Source organism: Panthera uncia, chromosome B4 (genome assembly GCF_023721935.1).
Source record: "Panthera uncia isolate 11264 chromosome B4, Puncia_PCG_1.0, whole genome shotgun sequence".
Lineage (NCBI taxonomy): Eukaryota > Metazoa > Chordata > Mammalia > Carnivora > Felidae > Panthera > Panthera uncia.
In genome coordinates, this window is record NC_064809.1 from 64,766,214 (window position 1) to 64,791,448 (window position 25,235).

General features: G+C 35.9%; 1 protein-coding gene across 1 annotated transcript in view; it reads right to left on the reverse strand.

Moving 5' to 3' along the window:
• CPNE8 (copine 8) overlaps nt 1-25,235 on the reverse strand; it is a 227,106-nt gene that overhangs the window by 142,796 nt on the left and 59,075 nt on the right. The window contains exons 5-6 of the mRNA XM_049625275.1: nt 18,439-18,478; nt 3,322-3,398 (exon numbers count right to left, since the gene is read on the reverse strand). Of these exons, the coding sequence (XP_049481232.1) occupies nt 3,322-3,398; nt 18,439-18,478 (117 nt within the window). The remainder of the gene's footprint in view (nt 1-3,321; nt 3,399-18,438; nt 18,479-25,235) is intronic.

Consider the following 25,235-nt stretch of genomic DNA (forward strand, 5'->3'; position numbering starts at 1 on the left):
TATACACTAGAAATCCATGTTTCCTTTGAAATAAATATAACTTAGTTTTCAAAGGCTTGGTGAGTAACAAACAATTTAAAGCTCTAGTATATCTGCTTTAAATCTCCAAATTTTATAGTTATCATCATTTGTAAAAGCCCAACACTGAGGAGATATTATAACACAAGCGCAATTCAAAAGCCAAAAGAAATTATTTTTCATGCCTTAACAGAAAATAATTTAAACTAGACCATTTAAAGGGAAGGCTTTAAAGGGAAGAAAACGATAGAATCTTTGGAGTAACTTAGAATTTAAAAGGAAAACTAACTGGAAAATAAATCTCTCATCTAAAACAAATTGGTGAATAAGCCCTAAATCACTTGGATAATGCTATTTAAGATAAATAACATTTGAGACACAGGGAGACTTTCTAAATTCAGGATGAGTCAATTTTGTTAATCGCAGGTGGATAATCTGCCTCCGGAGGTGTCCTGTGCTACAATTCCAAAGCCTATACCCTTCCAGACAGGGAAAATCCTCCAACTCCCTAACAAGATATGCAAAAGTAATGGCTACAACAGGAGAGTATACAAATTCTATTTTTATCTCCAGCCACGATGAATCAACCATGGAAAAACAATGGGATGTTTAGTGACCATTTTACAATGTTATCTTTGACTGGATAGCTAAGCCCTGACCAGGGCAGGTTCACTCCATGGGGGTGGGGGTGAGGGCAGGGCAGGAGGAGACAGAGGGGACTGTGAGCAATGGATGTAAGAGTGTAAAGATGTCAGATACGTATTATTTCCCAATGCAAAGTTTATTGTTTCTGCCATGCTTTAAGATATTCCACTATGTTTATGTATTATGTGATAAAACATGGTATCCTCCTTTAGAAGTTATGGTTGTCATTGAGTTTCCTGTGAGAAAACACTTCCCTGACCTTACATCATCTCCAATATTCTCCCTGGCTCTACCCTTTCTTCCAAAACCATTCTCTCCTCCACTGAAGTATCACATACCTTCCAACCTTCCCATCTCTCCATTCGATCGATTTGAAAAACCACGTACAGGAAAAAAAAATACATGGCAGTGACTAAAGGTGATCAGGGATGAGGGTGGAATCTGAAAGCATCCATCTAGTGGACCTGCTAATTTTAAGGGCTACTTCGACATTATGGGCAGATAAAACTTCCATGAAAATAACATTTCACTCTCTTCCTCAACCCAACTACACTTTTAAACAAAAAGGATAAATGATTTTCATTGCTTTTCATTTGATGTTGAGGTAAAGGAGTAAATTGCCATTTGAACAGAAGATGCATCTTCTCTCAGTAACCCTTTTCTTAATACTTATTTGCCTGAGAAGACTGCCTAGTAAGGTCCAAGGTTGAATAAAAGATTAGTTACATACACTTTACAACATTGAATGAATTCTACCTTGGTCAGTAAGATAGATATAATATCAACACTTTTGATAAACTTGTCTAAATTACAAAATACCCTATAGGTGAAGCAAAGCAGGTGGTTACAATGGCTTCGTGTTGCCTGAACAGGTTTCCAAGGCTTTGTCTCACTTATGCTACTCCAACCTCAGCAGGAGCTAGGAAAAATCTAAAGGGCATCTCATCTTTTCTGATTACATAAGATAATCATGATGCAACTGCCAGAAAATACTCTCAACATTTGCATAATCATTACTCTAGACATCTTCACCCCTTAGCCTAATTGTGTTTTTGTTGGTCTTGTCTAATGGAAATTGTCGAATGACCTGAACAAGGGCCACATTTCACACTATATTCTATTCACCACATGCCCCAACCAATAAAACATCAACTTTTTAACATGTTTCAAGACCAACATAAAAATAATTTTCTATTGGGAAGAATTTTAAGTAATTTAATAGTCTTATGAAAGTAGAGTTATATTTTCCTTTTATGGAGAAAATAACACCAGATAAAAATAACCAGTAAAATGATCAATTTAAAAATATGAGTGCAAGTTCTATAAAAATCTCTATTCTGTTACACTGAAATAAAAATTCTCTATTTTAATTGCTTTTGTTTTCTCTCAAAGAATATTAAAGGCACCTCTGAGGTAGCATTGTGTATGTTATTGATTCATTTTTCAGTAAAAAGGGTGATTCAGTGACCTTCCAAGAATTTTCATGGGCCTAAATCATTAGACTCAACAATACAGTAACAATTATATATACTTAATAAAATTATCTGCATTTGTCTTACAGATTACTTTTTACTGACATATTAAAGTGAGCATAAACATATTTGAATTATAAGCTTACAAATCCTACAAAGATAAAAAAAATTATACATGAAAGAATGTTAAAAAAGGTAGTTGATATGCAAAAGTCTTCAAACTGGCACTAAGTAATAAGTTAATAAGTGAGAAGTGAGAATTCATAGATTTCTTATTAACCTGAAAAGAATACACTAAACATAAAGTTCAATTTTATACAGATAATGTGAGAATGATGCCCTTGGACATTTAAGTATTTGGATGTAAAAGGTGAATAATTTTGGAAAGTTTTGACAAATTTATTTTATGAGTTTGAGATTCTTAAAGGAATCTGACTTGCAAATTTCCCAAACCTTTTGATATTGTGGTTAGTTCTGCAATTTTCTCAGTATTCTTACTAAATCATCTGATTTTTATGAACAGTTAAATGAATCCAAATAATTGAGATTGGGTGAGGGTAGGAGGAAGGAGGATAGTAAGGGGGAAGATTTAGGAGAAATATCTGGAGTTAGTTTGCTGTCTTATTTGGAACTGGAGAAAAATAGGATCATCCCATGCAATTGATCTGAAATTGAAAATGAAATATGATCCCAGTGACTGAAAGTGAAGGAAGAATACATAATTCTGAGATATCATCTTCTCTTAATCTTTATACACTTACTTTCTTTTTCACCCGATTTTGTAGTAAAAATTATTACAATCTCAATCAGTAGAAATGCATTTATTAAACATACGGTATGAAGAATGGTGCTACATATAGTCCCTAGCCCAAAGGAGGAAAATACCTTTTTCAAAATGTTTAATTCTTAAAAACAGAAGAATTAATACTATAACCAAACAGAAAACAATACATTTGCTTTTTTAAGTCTCCTCCTTTCATTTTGTGAACATTCTGCAGCAGGGCATATGACAGCTAAAATATAAATGATTCTTTACAAACATGTCAGAACTATTTTGTTAGAAGAAAAAACTCAGGAAGATTTTTAAACCCACTTTTGGTCTACAACCACATATTTACCAATTCCAAACTACCAAAATAAAAAATGAAGAGTTAACATTTCATTGTCTGCATTAAAAAATACTTACACTATTGGCTTTTCCAGGCGACTTCCCTGAGAACCAACAATCTCCCCCAATGTACAAAACACTTGTCCCAGAAAGTCCTAAAATAGATAAAAGGATTAAAGCTCATAAGTTCTCAAGCTGTCTTTACACTACATATTTTGTACATCATATCTGTATTGGTTTCATTGCTGAAATACTGAATTCCCCGACTCCCAATAATGAATAAAATGAGCTCAACAAGCATGAATTTTAGCATGTCATTTTCCTGCAAACTGGCAAAGCCTTTTGTCCTTTTATCGCAGCTAGCTTGTTAATGCAAGTAAGCGGGAAACTGCTTTTACTTTCTTTTTCTTCTTGAAATTACAAAAACAGTAGAAAGAAGTTCCAGGATTTGAATCCACAGTTGGCTTTGGATATCTCTGAAACTAGTAAGCTTTGGGCTGAGGAGGTAGACTGTGAAAACACAGAGCAGAGGTGGTTAACAATACTCAGCGTTACCTACACACAGGCTATGTGAGGTGGCTACAGAGGGGGTCCCAAGCCACACAGCCAGGTGTCTGTTCCACTACTGACACTCATTACCTGGGACTGGGCAATTAATTAAGCTCTCCAGTTTCCTCATTGCTAACCTGTACTAGTTCCCCTCACAGTTGTTTTGAGGAGGAACGAGTTAATATTACATGAGTTAATATTAGCATATGTTACATACCTAAAAATAGGTTAAGTGTAATACATTGTAAAGTTCATTAATGTACAAACTAGATGTACCTTATTTCAAGTACAATCTTATACTTATTTTCAAGACTCAGAATAACCTTGCACAATGAAAGATCTGTTATTAATCTTTGTTTCACATATAAAGAAAATCCTAATCATACAGGAGGTTGATTTCTTTCATGGTCTGAGCAGTCAGAAATAGCAGACTAACCCAGATGTTCTGATTCCAGATTAATATGCTGCCTAAGAATTTAAATATCATAAACACAATGCAATTTCACATGCCAATAAAATAAGAGTTCCAACATCATCTGGGCGTGTTGAATCAAGAAAATATGGAAGTATTTCAGAGAGAGACACACACTCTAGTTTAGCTTGTATAGGATTTCAATCTGTCCTAAAAGAGAAGGTGGAAGATCTCCCTAAATTCTAGAGAACTGGCCCATGGGAAGCCCTAAGAAGGATGGACAGGAATGAAGAAACAAAATATTCAAAGTTTTTAATAAGTAAAAATTTTAAATGCCTAGCAAGTAAAAGCTATGTATTCAGTTCTAAAAAGTAAAAGGAGAGAGTGTTCTAAGTCTGATGAAGGAAGTCCATGCTGGAGACTAGGATAGTCAGGGTAATATTTCCCAAAGGCAGTAAGCCTTGAGAGCCAAGTAGAAATCAGATCATGGAGAGAAGAGAGTTGGATATTCTGTTAGCTAGGATACAATGGGAAGTTACTCACATCAAAGGGCTGAAAGTTATCAGTAGAAGGGAGGAGGGGGAAAGGACAAAAGCAGGGAAGGAGTGTGTTTCACTTTGCAAAAACCAGCAGTCCCAACAGATACCCAGTAAGGTGTTTCACCTGTTAGTCCCTTGGTAGGTGCTTCTTTCACCTGATAACCCCTTACAGACCCTTACAGGAAACAGCTGAGTCATTCTGAGCCATTTTGGAGTTGAGGACCTGCAGAAGTTCCCGCACCCCACCCCTCACCTAAGTTGTCCTGCAGTTAGTTATCTTTAGCTCATTACAAAACTAGGATCCCCTCCTATAAATGAGATTTTTCCGCCTACTTTTCCACCTGTTGTTTGAACATAGGTGCATGTACTAGCATGGTGACATTCTAGGCATATGGAATTGAACCCAAGTGCCTAATAATAGAATACGTATAACTCCTTAATGTATATGTAATGCATATGCAAGCTCCCTGATCCCACCCCCTAATACACTGGATAAAAGCTTCCTGTACTAACTTCAGGGACAGACAGTGCTTTGAGAGCTGCCTCCAGCTCCTTACTTGTGAAAAGTAATAAAAAGTTCTTTGCTTTCAACACTTCCTTCGGTTGTGTTCAATTTAATGCACTCCAGGCAGTGAACTCCTTGAGTACAGTTACAATTCCAGTTAAAAGAGAAGAGAATTGGCTACCCAAAAATATCTCTTTGCCATAAGGATTATTATTTTTTTAATGTTTATGTATTTACTTTGAGAGAGAAAGTGCTATCAAGGAAGGGGCAGAGAGAGAGAGAGAGAGAGAGAGAGAGAGAGAGAGAGGGAGAGAGAGAATCCCAAGCAGGCTCCATGTTGTCAGTGCAGAGCCTGACAGGGCTCGATCCTACCAACTGTGAGATCATGTCCTGAGCCAAAATCAAGAGTCCAATGCTTAGCCAACCGAACCACCTGGGTGCCCTGGCATAAGGATTATTTTAGGCTAATTATTTTTCAGAAATAGCAGACATGGGGGAAGCTCAGAAAACCAGGTTAGAAGTTAGCCTTTTGCAGGAGACATTTACATTTATAAGAAAAATTTCCATTTCTAAGGCTGTCTTCCTCACTGTACTAGGATGAAGGGGGTTACTAAATCTCTTCTCAGTGGAGAAGGCAGAGACTTAAATCTGCATAAACTATGCCCTCTTTAAAATGCTTTGCCTGAAAACCTCCCATAACGCTTCCCCACTCGCCAACATTTTTTGTCTTTAGTTAGAGATGGTATAAGGCTTGGGCCATTTCAGGGAGTTACTCCATTTTCCTTAGTATCTCCCATGTATATAGGAGGTATAGCATGTTATTAAACTTTCATTTGTTTTTCTCCTATTAATCGTCTTTTTTATTACAGAGGCTAATAAGAAGGGTAGAGGGAGAATTATTTTTCCTCCCTTACATAATCCTAGAGAACAGATCAGAGTTACAGGCAAGAATGTAATAAGAAAAGAATGGGCTTCAAGTAAAGGGGAGAATTGAAGATGAAGAGCCAAGTCAGACTGTAGAAGGTCCAGTTGGCCGGTCAAAAACAAACAAACAAGGAAGTTGTCGTAGGATAATCAGAAGCAACTGGAAGTCTTTTAGCAATGCAGGGGCACCATTAGAACAGTACATTCAGATTACTCGGGTACCAGTGTGAAGAATGGACTGACAAATGAGGTAAAATCTGCAATCTGGATCAATCGGGCTATAGTAGTTAATAAGAAGCCAAGTGTTAAGACCCAAACTGAAGTTGTAGCAAGTGGTAGGAAACAGTGCAGAGCAGAGTGACAGGATTTGGTGTAAACTATCCTTGCACATGATGAGGATGGGGAGGGGGACAGTGGGGACAAGAAGGGAGGGACAGAAAATACTCTGGATCTGAAATTTGGTGGCTTCCAGAATGACATCATCACCAGCTAAACCCAAGACATGACCTGTATTGCTCACCTGTCTGTACCCAATGACCTTTGGGTCCCACGTTTTTCCTTAAGTTCTTTCCAGTTTATCTATTACTCAACTCAGGCAAAAGGCCCAACGGGCACAGCATCCCATGATGGAAACTGAAACTACCCCTTAAGCTATAACGACTGGCTTGGCAAAGAGTTCCAGAGGCCCAGACCACCCAGATCAGTTTGAGCTCAACCACAGACTCATACCTACGCAGACGGACTATGGAGTGAAGGACAGTTATTCCTACTTCAATATAATGCTAAATTATCTGTCCAAGGAGGAACACAAGCCTCATTAACATAACACACAATATAGGTATAGGCCTGTTTTCTTAAGGTGAACATGCAACCTTATGCCCACCTCTACATATGATGACAGGGTTCCCCTTTCTAAATATTCATCCTAACCCTAAGTAAAAGAATCCACCCACTCTTGCTCGGAGAGTCAGGGCTTTGGAAGTTATTCCCCATGATCTCCTTATTTGCTGCAAATTGATTCCTTTGTGTGACAACTCCATCTGGTGTATCTCCACCTTGGTGACTCACCAAGGAGCAAATTCACATGAGTTCAGTTACAACACCTTCATGAAAGTGCAAATCATTTTAAATTTTGGTTCTGAGTAATTAGAAAGTACTTAAGGTAGAGCCTGGACATATTTAAATTAAATATCCTTAGTAGCAACATGTCTTTCCCAATTTCAAAAGAGACTTTACAGGTATGTTCATGGGTTAAAAAAAAAAAAAAACAACCTAAATTTCTCTAAGTCTCATGGCAGAAAGTCCTGAATACTAAAGATTTGGAATAGATCATTGTTCTGCGTTAGCAGTGAAAAGCATGGGGGATTCTGGAACTCTTTTCTAAAAAATATTAATACTGATAGATAGCTGTGCATACTACATGTTAAATGGATATGGCCAAGTCTCACCAAAAGCTGTTCTGTGCTGTCATTACTCAAGAAAACAGAACTGAAGTACTGAGCATATCCTTATGAGAGAAGACATATTAGCAAACGGAGAACACACAAATACCATCAGTGATGAAAAAAAGGAAATTAAAATAATAAAATAAAATGTATACCAAAAAGCTATGGCATTCATCTGTACACACTATCTCTATAGCTATTGCACACTTTGCCCTAAATATTTATAGCATTTTTGTAGTTCCTTTAATCTGTCTGTGCTTCCGTACTCCTTATCAAGCAACACATTTACTACTCACAGTGAAAAAATCAGCATATAGTGTTTGTCAACTAACTACTCCTTGCGCTGGAAATTTCTACTGAATCTTTATTTTTTACTCATCTCAATGCTTCACATTTTCTATGCATTTTACACAGTATGGTAACAGTATACATGTGTCCTTTAATGGCTATTTTTAGATATTGTGGTCTGTAGTTAGATAAAGATAGAAATAAAAATTACCTTTAACACAAACTGCTTTACTGTTTCTTACTATGGTGTTGTGTTCCAGTTGATGAGTCATTAGAATTACATTAAAATAGAACTTCCAGTAATAAATCCAGGCATGTTTCCACAGCTTTAACACACACATAGACCAAATCTAGTTCACGGTGTCTGGCAATTGAGAAATGCTTCCATTTATTCAGCCATATTAACTATTGTGCTTTCCCTCAAATGGCCAAGAGACCAATAAATATTTGCCAAATTTAATTATTATTTTATAATCTAAATAATACACAGATAGAACTTAGTTTTGAAATCTATTTAAACATACATAAATACATGTTGTTAGTATATAGGATGCATTCTACCAATATTACCCTGAATATATCCCAATATCGCCCTGAATACAATATGCTGGTATTAAATCTGAAATATCTAGCAGTGCAAAGTAAAGTAAACAAGAAAAAAGCAGAAAGCATAGCACACAAAGCAATATAACAATGAGTTTTGTGTTACATAGGTAGTTAAAAAGTTATCAGCACATCAGAAGGAGTCTTTGGATTACTCCTATAACTACTTAAATCTAGTTTTATTACTAATACAATGCAGACAAAAATCCAAAGAAACACTGCTATACTATCAGAGTCTAGCTGATTATTATACAAATACACAGTTGACTCTTGAACAACATGATAGTTTAAACTGTGCGGTTGCACTTATATGTGGATTTTTTTTTCAGTGTATACAGTATAGTACTATAATTCATTTTCTCTTCCTTATGATTTTCTTATTTCTATAGCTTCCTTGATTGTAAGATTAGGGTATATAATACATATAACACACAAAATAGGTATTAATTGATTATGTTATCAGTAAGGCTTCTGGTCAACAGTAGGCTATTAGCAGTTAAGTTTTGGGGGGGTCAAAAATTATACACAGATTTTTGACTATTGTGGAGGTTGGGACCCTTAAACCCCATATTGTTCAAGGGTCAACTGTATTTCTCTTCTTTTTCTTTTTAACATTCAGAAGAGCGTCTCCTTTAATTGCATGCATGAGCAAAATATTCTAATTCCTTCAAACTTATTACTTCATTATTTTTTCATACCAATTTTTACTGATCAATTCCTCCACTACATTTCATATTATACTGTAGCTAGCTACTTATCTATATTCATAAAAATTACATTAATGCTATGTACTTTAATAATTCCACACATATTAATAAGGTAACTTACTTTGCAATAAATGAACTTGTTTTGTTGGTTTATTTGCTTGCTTGCTAGGTACCAGTATAAATTCTGATACATCCTTTATAAAAGATCTTTATTTATTTATTTATTTAATTATTTATTTATTTATTTATTTAGCAAAACAGTATAACATATTCCTTAAGAGTGAGAATTATGAATGTCTATACTGTTTGTGTTTATATTCTGGCTGAATCATTTACTAATGACTCTATGTCTCGATATCCTGACCTATAGAATAGAGATAATGAATAATGCCTATATATAAATTATTGGGAGGATTAAATAAGATATCATATGCAAGGTACTTAATAAGATTATATACGCAGATAATATATGCAAAGCCCTTAGAACAGATACTTGAACATGGTAAGCATCTAATAAATATATGCTTCTCTTCTCCTCCCTACCTCCCTGGGGTTAAAAGGATATTACTATGTACTTAAAACTTATCCCTGACTACTAGATTCCAGTACTGCAGATACTATAATTACCTGGATAAAGTATTTTTATATCCCCTCTACACTCATAGCCAATTCAAATACCCATATTAAGTGTCATTATAAAATCCTAAAGTGCCTTATACACTAACTTATCTTACATGGTAAGTAGTATACATATAAACATACATATGTAAAAGAATGACATTTTTAAAACAATGGTATAGTGAACCAGGAGGCCTTCATGGTAAGTGAAATTTCTGATTTCTACACTATCACAAAACCAGTCAACTGTAGTTGATCATCAGCATCATCATAAACAATTTCATAAGCACTCAAAAGCGTGGCATCTTTCTCCTAAAAGTTTATAAAGATAGTCTGTAAATGGCTTTCCTATTTTATGATGTGATCAAGGAACATCTGAAAATATAATATCTCTAATTAATAGATAATTTAGATGAAAAGACATTAAACTGATTTATGATAGCTAAGTTTTAACACAGCACAGTAATTGGGTGCAGTCAACTGTTCAGTAGTTAATCATTCTATTTGTTGATAAGATAGACTATTTGCCTCCATTTATTGCTCATACCCATTTTGTGATCATTTAACTCATATTAAGCATATTCATGCTAAGCCACTAAGAGCAAGATAAAGTAATACAAAATATTTTGCTTTTACAATATTTTAACCATTGCAGAAAAAATTAATGAGGAAAGCTTATATTACCTGTGAAATTTTATTGTTGGCATTATCTATTTTATTGCTGGTATTCCCTGCTAATATTGCTGACTACCTCTCTATTTAATTCATCCTAATCACATCAACTATAAAGACTGAGGTGTGACTTAGTTATATTATGCTAATATGGCAATCATTTATAGTAATCAAATATAGGTGCTTCCATTCCCCAATAATAACTTCTACTTTCTTTAAGGTTGTTAGCACATCTATATGCTATTTTGAAAATAAGGCAAACTCAACATGAAACAATTGGATTCAATATTTTGGAAGAAACAATTTGTCATGTTTTAACATAATAATACAACTTTTTTAAGGCAGGGATTTGTCTATTTAATGGATAGATCCATCTATAATTCAAAAATGCTAATCTACCTCCAAGAGATTAATAAAATTTCTAAACTTAGACATCAATGGTTAAATTACAAATACAGTTTCAAAATTATACTCTAAAGTTGAATGTATTTCTTTTATCTCAGCACAAATGTTGATTTTAAAAATAGTTTTTGTTTGTTAAGAGTCCAAATGAAAGCAGTAAGCCACTGAATGAAAATTAAGCTTTCAACAATGAGGGATGCCCATTGAGCTAAATTAACCAATTTTTTAAAATTATTCGCAACATATATATTTAACTAATTGAAAACCATGCTATATAGAGACTACAAAATAAAGCTATACTATTCAGAGATAAACCTATGGAAAATATTTACCTTTTGGGGGCATATCACTTTATGTTTGTTCTCATTAGCAAAGAAGCGAGAAGTGTAATATGCTTACAAAAAGTAAGTTAAATATTCTCTCTGCTGGTAGTCATGGTAAGACAGCTGACAGGCCAAATAACTAGAAAACTTACTACTACTTATTATTAAATAATATGAAATATAATATAGCATTATTCGATACTAGATAATAGTATTAAATATAATGTAATACTATCATTCAAAATCATTATTAAATATTGAATTCGAAATAAGGGCCAGCTTTGCATGCAAACAATCACACCTAATATAACTTAATAAGTGCTGAAGATACTGTCATCAGACCTAATTCAGGCATTGTCTCTTAAAGTCTAAGATTCTACAAGCCCTTACTGGAAATGCAAATGAAAACATAATTCATTTATAAAACATCAGTCATTAATACTTTAGCTTGAAAATGCTTAAAAAGCTAGCTCTCATCATCTAGTAAGGGCCTGAAAGCATGTTTCATAGAAAAAGAAAGTTATTACTGCAAAGTCCTCCTCAGGAAGCGACAATTTAGTAGAGATTTAAATAATGTAAGAAAAAGAACCATGTGAATATTTGGCATAAAAACATTCCAGGCTGGAGGAAAAGCAAAAACAAAGTTTCTGAAACAAGAATATACTTGGGCATTCAAGGAAAAGCAAGATGGCCAGTAGGCCTGGAACAGAATGAGCAAGGAAAAGAATTAAAGAGAGAACCAGGAGTCTGGTTCTTCACCCGAAGGACCGTGAATTCTATCCTGAGTGTAGAGGGAGGCCACTGAAGGGTTTGAATTGAAAAGTAACATGTTCTGACCAGCTTCTAAAAATGCGAATTCTGGCTAATATTCTTCCCTCAAATTTCTAAATGCTTCAGTTCACAAAAATTTCTAATTTAAATTCTATTTTCTTCTCCATTTATATTTTTTTCAGGCATATATATATATATATACATATATATATATATATGTATATATATATATTTTTTTTTTTCTTTAAGGTAACTTTAATGAGTTCCAACTCTATAGGCTGATGGTTTGCAAAACCATCTTTCTATTCTCCAGATATGGCCTAGTCAATATCTCCAGTTGGATGCTTATTGGGGTCTCAAACAACATAAACCCATTCTGAACACTGAGTTCTCCAATCTCACCCCACCACCTCAATCTCTTCCTCCACGATGTACCCCTCGCAATAAACTAAACACCATTTATTCCGTGGCTTTTCTCCAGTAACGTAAGAGTCATTCTAAATTATTTTCTTATGTTCTCACCTGAAATCCAATTCATCAGCAATAATATCACCAAAACATATTCCAAAACTGACCACTTCTTAGCCCTTCAAGGGCTATACCCACCAAATACTATTCATCTAGCCAAATCACAATAGCCTTACAGTTGGTCTCTTTTGGGTCACCATCAGGGGAGTTCCCCGGGTAAAATCTGAAACTGGCACCCATACCTAGAGGGCAAGGAAAGACTGAAGAAAAAAGGCAGGTCCCTCCAGATTGGTAGGTGGCAGGTTTAATAAGCAAGGGAACTTACATTATGAGGCTGTCTTGGATGGCTGCAAGATGAGTAGATCTCCACACTTGCCTGCCAGAATCACAACTTTTTTACAGAGGCCTTAATGGGGTTCAGTCATACATCCAGTCCAGATGGTCTCAACATCCATTACTCTTTCAGACTGTGTCTATGAAACAGGCCAGTGGGCAGAACATACTTTTCAAGGACAGGGAAGGGAGTGACCAGATCCAGTTCACAGGTAAACCAGTCATGTTCTCCTCCAACAGTTTCCTTAATTTCAGTCTTGCTTCCCAGCCCCATTCTCCACTTCAGCTGTCAGTTGTTATTTAAATGTATAAATCATCTTCCGGTGAAATTCATTAAACTTTTTTTTGAAGCCATGGCCTACAAATCTCTGCATCATCTGAATTCTGTGTACCTTTTCAATCTATTTCATTCTGCTCTCCTTATCATTCACAAAATCCCATATATGGTAGCTATCTTCAGTCACATCAACATTCCAAATATTTTCCTGACTCAAGGTCCTTGCATTGCTGTTCCTTTTACCTGGAATGCTCTTTCTCTAGATTATCAGTAGTTCCCTTCTTCTCTTTGCATAAGTATACCCAGGATGAGAACTTGTGCAGAATCACTCCACCTGGTTGAGAGGAACCTAAGCTTCTAGCTAGCATTCTTCATCAGTCACTGTTTCTCACTATCAATTTCTTTTAAGTGTATAAAGAAAGTGTATCATTTTGCATTTGTTTCTATTAAATAAATCTTGCCCATTCCACTTCCTCAACTCCAAAATGTAAGCTGTTTTAGGACAGGGGGTCCTTGTTTGTCTTCTACACTGCTACATTACTGAGCACTTGAACAGCACTTAAATATATTTATCGTTTGCCTGATTTTAAGAAAATACATTAGAATTTGGTTCAGTTATATATGGGTTAAATTGGTTTTTCTTCTGATGAGAAAAATATTACCCCACTTTCTATGAGAAAATGCACTTCATGGTCCAAACAATTATCTTTCAAATGAAATTTTCAAAACAACTGATCTGCATGTGGAAGTTTATACATATATGATATTTAGAAAATATACTAAAGAACATACACACCCTCACTGAAGGCTGGTATTTCATGGCCCAAATAATCCAATGAGCTATTAACATGTCTAAAACAAAAATTTTAGCAGGTACCTTCCAAGATCATCCAAATGGAAAAATGCGTTTTGGATTGCCTGGTGTGTATGAAAATTTAGTACACAAAGTACAGTTTTGATGTCATCTGGTCTAGAGCGCCAAGCAGAATCCTAGATACACCAATTATGGGCCTGTTATTAATCTTTTCATTAATGATTTGGCTGGTGCAATTAAATTATTCAAATGAAAGTATGCTATGCAGTTCTGCTAATGGCATTAAGATGAGTGGGCTCGACAGCAACTTAGAGAACAAAACTGGAATTCAAAATGTCAGATTTTGTTCACAGGATCTAACACTTTGGGGGGGGCTAATATTTTACCAATTTCCCTAGAAAATCATAAAATGGATAAAACCTCTTAAGGAAAATGTCCCTGGATTCCAGTGCCTGCATCATGTAATGTTTCTGGTGCATGTTTCTCCACTACAAACTTTCCTACCATGAATAAAATCAGTTAAGGGGCGACCAGGTGGCTCAGTCGGTTGAGCGTCTGACTCCAGCTCAGGTCATGATCTCACAGTTCGTGGGCTGGAGGGTTCAAGCCCCACGTCGGGCTCTGTGCTGACAGCTCTGGATTCTGTGTCTCCCTCTCTCTCTCTCTGCCCCTACCCTGCTCACACTCTGTCTCTGTCTCTCTCAAAAATAAATAAACATTAAATAAAAAAAAAATAGGGGCTCATGGGTGGCTCAGTCATTTGAGCATCTGACTTCGGCTCAGGTCATGATCTCGCAGTCAGTGAGTTCGAGCCCCGCGTCGGGCTCTGTGCTGACAGCTCGGAGCCTGGAGCCTGCTTCGGATTCTGTGTCTCCCTCTCTCTCTGCCCCTCCCCCACTTGTGCTCTGTCTCTCAAAAATAAATGTGTAAAAAAAATTTTTAATAAAAAATATAAATAAATAAATAAATAAAATCAGTTAAAAGTATACCGATCCTGTATCCACTCACCCTGTATTCATTTGCAGTATTAGGAATCTAAGGTACAATGCTATATTATATCTCTATTTTCCCTACTAGTACCAAAAATTTAAGAATTTGACCCAAGATCCCTGAATATTGGAAATCAAATAAAGTCATCCCGAAATGGGTTTCTGTCAAAATTATCAGAAATGAGAATAGGAAAAAAAAAAGATTTTATTATTGTTAACTCAAGGAGTCTCTCTTGCTACCAAATCCCCTTTGTAAAAGGTAAGTGTCTGCACTCCACATGCAAACCCACGCACTTAGCAGTCTTTCCTAAAAGGTTCCAGTTTTTATTTCACTTTGCAAAGTTGGCAGGTCGACAATCACACTTTTAAACAACTGTATCCTCAGGGAGTAGACCTAGTTTGTTTATTGGCTTCTCTAATCTAAATCGCTCCTGAACTCATTTTGGGTTGAATGAGTTATAAAATCTGTACTTGGATGCTTTCCAATAGCAAGGGCTTTTGTTGTTAATTTCTAACAGAAATTCGGGACACTAATTTCTAACAATTCATATCACAATTCCAAAACACATTTCCTTCCTCATCTGACATGCTTCATCCATTTGTAAGCTCAGGCACTTATTAACTAATTTGTACTGACTGCTTAATATTAAGAAATATAATACAGAGACTACTGTAAACAAATACATTAAAATGTGAGGTAATATGAACCACAGGAACTATAGGAAGCTATGCAATACTTCCTATTGCATAGGAATATTGGAGAAAGGTGATGAGAATCTGAATTAAGTAACAGTAAGAAAGGAAAGAAGACAGAAGAGAAATAATACTTCATTATAATGAACAGGATTTATAGCTCACAAGATGTGGTATGTGAGACAGAAAGAGGTTAACGATACATCCACGTTTTCTAACTTAGTATACCGTGATGATGATAATTCTCAAGATAGAAAATACAAGCAGAGGACCAACAACAGAATGGAAGAGGTCATACATTTTTGATAATTTGAGTTTTAGGCTTCTGCAGACTAGCTAACAAGCAGTTGGAAACTTGTTTTTGCTAAGGTACAAAGAGAGATAGACACTTGGGAGTCATCAGGGTAAAGCATGGAAATGGCTGAGATTTCCCAAGGAGAGCTTATTGAGATGAGATGACAATGGAAAACAAAACCAGGAAAAACCAATAATAAGGGAGAGGAGGAGGAAGAGAAACTGAAAAAGGATAGATAATGAGTAAACAAAGAAGTAAGAAAAGAAGTGAGGGAGACATTTCTGTGGAATTAAGAGGAGATGAGTTTGTTAAGAACAGTCAATTGTATCCAAAATAATGGGAAGGTCAGGTAAAGCAGAAAGTGAAGAGAGGCCAAGATATTTTTCTCTAACCCATGTCAGAATAGTTCAAGCAGAAATGAAAACCAGAACACAGTAGAGTAAGATGGGAGAAACCCAGGCTGCTCTGAAAAGAACTGCAGCAGTAAGAAGGTGGTAAAGGAGATAGCACGAGAGTGAAGCAGAGTCAAGATGTCAGGAGGAAGACACGAAATCTTTCTTATGGAACATATAAAAAGCAAAAAAAAATATTTTAAAAGATATGTACATTCATGCCTTCTATGGTACATACCTCAGTATGGATTATTTAACGAAAATATAGTTATATCATGTTCGAGGTACCTTCTTATCCCATATACTAGTCTCTCCCTGAATTCAAGGCCACCACTTGGGTAAGGACCACGTGTTACCCCCTTCACACTCAGCCTCAAAATATCCAACCCTATGGAAAGTCCTTAACTGCCAAGTTATCATGCCCTCTAAAAAGCAGTTGGAACTGAGAAACATAGAAATTATATTCAGGGAGAATGGGCACTTGAAAGCCTATGTCCACTCAAGAGTTTAGGGAGTTCATTTTTCCTACATGCACAAAGATGAATAAACAGAGAAACTTGGTTTTCAGAGAGAAACAGAAGCTCAGAGAAGAGTCATAATGCAAAGAATATGTAGCCTCAGAGAAAAAGAAATAGAGAAAATTGCTGTCTCAATCCCAACCCTCCAGGTCTGTTTTTGGCTGTAGCTCCTACAAGGACAAGCTACACATCGCATTTATGAGATGCTTCTAAATCTCTTTAATATTAACCACCTACATGTGAAATAAATATAATGCATTTTCTTTCCTTGCAACTAAATTTTTTACTAGAAAATGGAATTCTTTTTCTGGTTCTTCCAGTGGAATTTGGAAAACTTCCAACACAAAGCTTTGCAAATAAAATTTAAATATCCAGCCACAATGCTCCGAGTCTTATGAGGAGCAGGAAGACAGCATGGCAATGGTAATGAGCATTACTTATGGGGAGGAATGAGCTTATTACAGTATTTGCTTTCAATTTGTAGAAAAGTCAATCAGAAAGACTATTCTTTGAATCCTTCATCAAACGATTCTGCTCTTTGCTTCATGACAAAAATAAATATCATAGCTTCTTTACAATGAAGGAAAGGAACAGTAAATTGTGATTTTTACCACCATACCCAGCTTCCTAGTTTCCCCAAATCAGCCTCTCAACCTCTTAGCTTGGGATTACCTCTCATGTGTCTTCTCTTCTCTGAATTAAGACATCCCTCCTCTCCAAACTACATTGGAAATCATATCCATCTGTTCTAGTCAGTAGGCTACAACAACGGAGAAGTGAAAAAAATCTCACCCGCCTGACCCTCTGGGCATGACCATGACTCCAGCCAGCCTCCCACCTCTCAACTCTGACACGGCTGCCAATTCTACATCCATGTATTCAGATTCCACTTGGTACCTGGTTAAACTTTCAGAATGCTGTTCTCAAACAGCACCCCCTCCACCCCCATTCAGCTCTTCCTGCTAGTTTGACCTAACTCTCCCTCCAGACCTCAACCTCTGCATCTGCCTAGCTCTGAGGCCTTTGCTGCCCCTGAACCTAAAAACATCCCCAGGGAATAGTTATGGCCTGGGGAGTAGAGCTCTTGAGAAAAGAGGAATAGGTAGAAGGAGGGAAGATCAGGACCCAAAAAGAAAAAAAAGAGACTGTAAGTGAACTTGAGGACAGACTCTGTATGTCCATCTTGCTCATACTGTACCCTCTGAAGCAGACATGGTGCCAGCATGAGGAGGCACTTAGAAAATATGGTTGAACAAATGAGCCACAAGGACTGAAGAATGGCAAATCACTCTGCCCTACACCCAAGTACTTCTCATTCTCGCACAAGCGAAGCATCTCCAAATGACACGGGCTTCATCTTGCTCAACCTGAATTAATTTCAAACATTGCAGGGAACTGAAAGAATTTCTTTTAAAAATATATAAATAAATAAGGTTAATCCATTTCACACACTAAAGGTACCTTTGCTTTAAGAATTTCCTTCACATGCTATTCTAGGATCCTTTAAAAATGTTATTTATTTTCTATGACAATTATTACATGAAAACTTATGGGAATATACCTTTAATATTAATGCATCAACATAAATACCAATCATATGTTATGATTTTGCGGTCTATATTATGTAATCATCCTAAAAACATAAAGTGTGAACTTACATGTTTGGACAGGTTGGGGCTCTTTGAGTCAACATCATACCTAAAAGATTAAAATATGAAACTCAGATTATTTCCACAAAATAGAGAGCTACAGAAAAAATATCAGTATTTTCCCAAAAAATAAGTAACATTATAATGAACCAAAAATATACCAGTAGGGAAAAATTAGCAAATTAAGAAGTTTCTTATAATCTTTAGTCTATATGCCAATAGTAGCATTCACAATCTCTGGGTCCTTTTATTTCCACAACCTAAGTAGAAGTCCTGATATTTTCAGTCATTAATTCTGCTGCTTGATAAGAAAGTTATAAACTTCTCTTTTGTACTATCATTAAAAAAAAAAGTTTGAAAAGTAAAACAAAACACAAAAACCATTCTCTTTTGTGTGAATCAGTAGTATCCTAACTGTTTAAAACTCCCTAACAACTGCAATTCCTCTCCTCTGGATACCATTTAAAAATAAGCAGGTTCAGGGCACGTGGCTGGCTCAGTGAGACGTGCGACTCTTAATCTCAGGGCTGTGAGTTCAAGACCCATGTTGGGTGTAGAGATTACTTAAAAATATAAAATCTTTTAAAATCAATCAATCAGTCAATCAATCAATAAGCAAGCAGGTGCTGGGAACAGGCTGTCGTTTGTGTACCTTTTAACTTCTATTTAATATTTTAAATGCTACTGTTGACTTTGAAATTTGGCTAAAGTAAGGAGACATTACTTTTCCCCAATCACTGGACTTAGGGAAACCGAATATTTTACGAAAGATAAATACATTCATATAGTACTACGTTAGGTCCTGATTTTGACCAGTTGGTACTGGAAATAAATGATTTCTTAGAAAGATCCTGGGAAAACATCACTCACTATTACCTTAACCTCTCATTTTAAAGAAATTGTAGAAATGGAAAGGTTGCTACCAGTCATAACAACCTCAAATAAATGAAGTCTTGAATAGGAAAATATTTTTTTCTTATTCAACACTGGCTCCAGTGTTTCTCCCAAATTATACTCCTTTCACATTCCTTGTCCATAGCTTCCTACCAAAAATTAACTGCCTTTTTAAAGATTAATTAAAGCCTTCACTCTCACTAAACAAGAATGTTTTTACAAAGAAACAAAGCATCTCCATCAATAAAAGGCAAAGAAACAGAGTTCACTGAGTGTACCAATGCTGGGCAGAGGTTCACGTACTCCCCAGCTAAGAATGTTTACCACAGATTGGCTTTCAAATTGTATGAGGCAAATACCTGCCTTGGAGGAATTACAAATTACTCTTCTTCACATTAGGGCATTCCGATCAACTCTGAACAGCTGTAACCTACAATTTTAAATCAGCAAACTGCCAACATCTACTGAAAACCTACAGATGTTAGCACCAAAAAAAAAAAAATTCTTATTCAAGAAATTTTTCTTATTCAAGACAACTTTTTAAGAGAAAATTGAAATTAGCAACTACAGCAGTATTAAAGGTGAAAAATAACTATGCTGGTTCCTTCCCAAGAATCAGTCATGGAAACGGTTTTCTATAAAGGGTATAATGTGGACGGGGGAGAAATAACATGGTATGTTCAGTTGTGCTAAAAGAAGCAAAAAGAAAAGGAGTTTGTTTTCATCACAAAGTTTAAGTATCTTCAAATATAATCTTCTTTCATTGCCTTTAACAAAGCTTTTTGAATGCTACTCTCTTGAAAATATGTAATTTGCAGCATAGTTCTGATGGCTTTAGATAATATGTTGGATTATAATGCATTTGAAATTATCGTGAGTTTTCCTTTAATGGACTTTTCCTTCTAACTTTTCTAAAAGTATCAAGACTACTCTGGTCCTTACCCTCAGACATAAACCCCACATCCTAAATAGTTAAAAGTGTGTGTGTGTGTGTGTGTGTGTGTGTGTGTGTGCGCGCGCGCGCGTTTACATGTTTGAATGCCATACTCTTATTAAGAAAGATCATATTGGCAAGCAGGAAGTTAAGTAGTTTACACCTACAAGGGTACATCCCACTGCCTAAATTTACTAATGTTAATTTTGCAAACTTGAAGCTGCTACTGAATTGGCAGTAACCGATTTGGGTTGATCCTAAAGATTACCTTTCAATTAGAGGTAACAGATGTTGACTAGAGTTTTTCCTGTACTTCTGGAATTCCAGCTAAGGTCCAAAGCTAAAAACAAAAGATGCTAATATGCTTAGCTCAGATGTGCCAGTCAGACCTTTCTTCACAACTTACTCATAAAGTGACAGGCTATTTCCTACCCCTTGTGGGGGCAAGGGGAGGTTCGTCCCATTCCCCAAAGTCAAGTGAAGGGGATCTCCTAAATCTGAGGTGCCTGAAGAAAAAGATAGCATCTGAGTCCCCAGTCAGACGCTGCTGAGCTACAGAAACTGCCTACAAGTCCAGCCTGTGGCTGCCATTAAAAACTATGTCAGCTGACAGTCCTAGGAAGTGCCTTCTGAGGGCTGAGGAACAAGTAGAATGTGTGACATCTGTCCCCTTTAAGGTCTAGATTCTTCAGAAGATAAGAGACCCACACCTCTGCCTCCCAGCTCACCTACCCTTTCCTTTTTCCACCCTCTGCTCTCCCGCAAGTAGCTGAAAATAGCTCCAACTGATGGGAGAGGAAGTGAAGAGTTATGAAGTTTGAGATTAAAGTTTTAAAGTGAAGAGTATAATGATTAACAAAATAAGATGGTTCTAGGGGCGCCTGGGTGACTCAGTTAAGTGTCCAACTCTTGATTTTGGTTCAGGTCATGATCTCAAGGTCATGAGATTGAGCCCTGCTTTCTTTTATGAAGTCTCTGAAATACATACAGTGAAGTTGAACAATGTCATTCATTTATCATGAAATACTAGAGAGGTGTGTTAAGTTCTAGCAATGCCCTAACTTCTTCCTACCTTTAAGCCTTTCCTTGTCCATGCTAAGCATACCAAGAAAGCTTAGAAACATGAAATAAGTATCAGGTGCCTCCCTACCACAATACATTCTCATTTGGACTCACTAGTTTGTCAGAGTGATTTTTGAAATGCTATCTGTTAAAAGAGGCATAATATTTGAAGACTAACCAGCACTGAGTTCAGTGGAATTACATTTCTTGCACTCAACACGTTTTAAAACCCATTGGCTTCCACAGCCTCATCTTCAGTAGAGATGAGAATGCAATCGTTAGCCTCCATACAGGCAAATTATTCTTTACCTTCGTTTCCTCTCCAGAATGACTAGCCCAGCTCTCAATTTTTGCTCATTCGTCTTCTAACAAACATTTGATTGCTATCATCCTTTTGAAAGCACTATTTCCTTTCTTTTCATTCCCCTTGTGACATTCTATAATAGCCACAGTTATGATATAAGTGATAAAGGCTGAGTAGGACACGGGCTTAAGAAGCCAGGGCCAAGTGGGTACAGTGGTGAAACAGTCACCTGGCAGCAGCTGCTTGTGATGGTGACAGGAGCCTGTTGGCAGACAGCAACCAAAATGAAACAGAAATGGGTTCTGAAAATTGGAGCTAAAACATAGGCAAGGCGCTCAGAGAACAAAGTATATAGGATCTTGGCTTCAAAGGCAAATTCCACCAAACTTTAAAGAAGAATTAATACCTACTCTTCTCAAACTATTCCAAAAAACAGTAAAATTCCAAATTTGTTCTATGAGGCAAGTATTATCCTGATATCAAAACCAGATAATCACACCATCAACAAAGAGAACTACAGGCCAAAATCCCTGATTAACACAGATGCAAAAATTCTCAACAAAATACTAGCAAACTGAATCCAACCACACATTAAAAAAATCAACCACCATGATCAAGTGGGATTTTTGCCTGGGTTGCAAGGGTGGCTCAATATTCATAAATTGATCAATTTGATAAATTGCATCAATAAAAGAAAGGGTAAGACCATATGATCATTTCAATAGACGCAGAAAAAGTATTTGACAAAGTACTGATAAAAAAGTATTGATAAAAAACTATTGATAAAAAACTATTGATAAAAAAAAAAAACCCTCAACAAAGTAAGCTTAGAGGGAACATACCTCAACATAATAAAGGCCATATATGAAAAACCCACAGTTAACACCATCCTTAATGGGGAAAATCTCTCAGTTTTCCCTCTAAGGTCAGGAACAAGACAGGGATGCCCACTCTCACCATTACTATTCAATATAATACTGGAAGTCCTAGCCACAACAACAGAGAACAGAAAGAAATAAAAGGCACCCCAATTGGTAAGGAAGAAGTGAAACTTTCATTATTTGCAGATGTAATGATACTATATACAGAAAACCTGAAAGACTTCACCAAAAACTGCTAGAACTGATAAACGAATTCAGTAAAGTCTCAGGACACAAAATCAATGTACAGAAATCTGTTGCATTTCTATAGGCCAACAGTGAGGCAACCAAAAAAGAAATTAAGGAAATATTCCCATTTACAATTGCACCAAAAATAATAAGATACCTAGGAATAAACCTAACAAAACAGGTGAAAGACCTGTACTCTGTAAGCTATAAAACACTGATGAAAGAAGACAAAACAAAGAAATGGAAATATATGCCATGCTCATGGATTAGAAGAACAAATATTGCTAAAATGCCCATACTACCCAAAGCAATCTATAGATTTAATGCAATCCACATCAAAATACAAACAGCATTTTTCACAGAACTAGAACAAAGAATCCTAAAATTTGTATGGAACCAGAAAAGACCCTGAATAGCCAAAGCAATCCTGAAAAGGAAAAGGAAAGCTGGACACATCACAGTTCTGGACTTCAAGTTATATTACAAAGCAGTAGTAATCAAAACAGTTTATTATTGGCACAAAAACAGACACACAGATCAATAGAACAGAATAGAAAACCCAGAAATAAACCCACAATTATATGGTCAATTAATCTTCTACAACTCATGCAAGAATACGCAATGGGAAAAAGTCTCCTCAACAAACGGTGCTGGGAAAACTGGACAGCAACAGGCAAAACTATGAAATTGGACCACTGTCTTACACCACACACAAAAATAAATGCAAAATGGATGAAAGACCAAATGTGAAATCTGAAACCATAAAAATCCTAGAAGAAAACACAGGCAGTAACTTCTTTGACATCAGCCGTAGCAACTTCTTTCTAGGTATGTCTCCTAAGGCAAGGATCAAGGCAAAAATAAACCATGGGAACTACATCAAAATAAAAAAGCTTCTGCACAGCAAAGAAAATAATCAACAAAACTAAAAGGCAACCTATGGAATGAGAGAAATGACATACCTGATATTGCAAATGACATACCTGATAAAAGGATAGTATTCAAAACCTATGAAGAACCTATCATACTCAACACCCAAAAAACAAATAATTCAATTTAAAAATGGGGAGAAGACATGAACAGTTATTTCTGCAAAGATGACATATAGATGGCCAATAGACACATGAAAAGATGTTCATCATCACCATGAGGGAAATGCAAATCAAAACTACAATGAGTTATCACCTCACACCTCTCAGAATGGCTAAAATCAACAATACAAGAAACAACAGGGGTTGGTTAGGATATGGAGAATAAGGAACCCTCTTGCACTGATGGTGGGAATGCAAACTGGTGCAGCCACTATGGTAAACAGTATAGAAAAGACAAAAATAGAACTACCTCATGATCCAGCAATTGCACTACTGGGTATTTACCCAAAGAATACAAGAATACTAATTCAAAGGGACACATGCACCCCTACGTTTATAGCAGTATTATTTACAATAGCCAAAATGTCTATTTGGCTAATTGATGGACACAAGAGCCCTAGTGTCCATCAATTGATGAATGGTTAAAGAAGATGTGGTGTATATATGCAATGGAATATTACTCAGCCATCAAAAAGAATGAAACCTTGGCATTTGCAATGACATCAATGGAGCTAGAGAGTATAATGCTAAGCAAAATAACCAGAGAAAGACAAATACCATGTGATTTCACTTATATGTAAATTTTAAGAAATAAAACAAAGGGGAAACAATGAGACAGACAGAAATTAAATTTATTTTTATATGAATTTAAATTAAAATAAAATATGAAAATGAAATTAATTTAATGAAAAATATGAAAATGAAATTTAATTTAATGAAATTAAAATGAATTTAAATTCATATAAAAATATAAAAAATTAAATTAATATAAATTAAATTTTATTAAATTTTTAAAAGTTTTAAAAATTAACATAAAAAAGATTTCTAAGTTGGTCTCAAAGATTAGCATGAAGAGTACCCCTATCTACATCTTTTTTTTTCAATATATGAAATTTATTGTCAAATTGGTTTCCATACAACACCCAGTGGTCATCCCAAAAGATGCCCTCCTCAATACCCATCACCCACCCTCCCCTCCCTCCCACCCCCCATCAACCCTCAGTTCTCAGTTTTTAAGAGTCTCTTATGCTTTGGCTCTCTCCCACTCTAACCTCTTTTTTTTTTTTTCCTTCCCCTCCCCCATGGGTTTCTGTTAAGTTTCTCAGGATCCACATAAGAGTGAAAAAATATGGCATCTGTCTTTCTCTGTATGGCTTATTTCACTTAGCATCACACTCTCCAGTTCCATCCACGTTGCTACAAAGGGCCATATTTCATTCTTTCTCATTGCCACGTAGTACTCCATTGTGTATATAAACCACATACATCTTTTCATCCTAAAATCTGACTCTGAATAATTTACATTCTGAAAATGAAAAAAATATATAAGAAATTTACCCAATAGGATACTCACTGCAAGATTATATGTAATAGTAAAAATAGAACCAGCCAAAGGATCCATCAGTAAATGT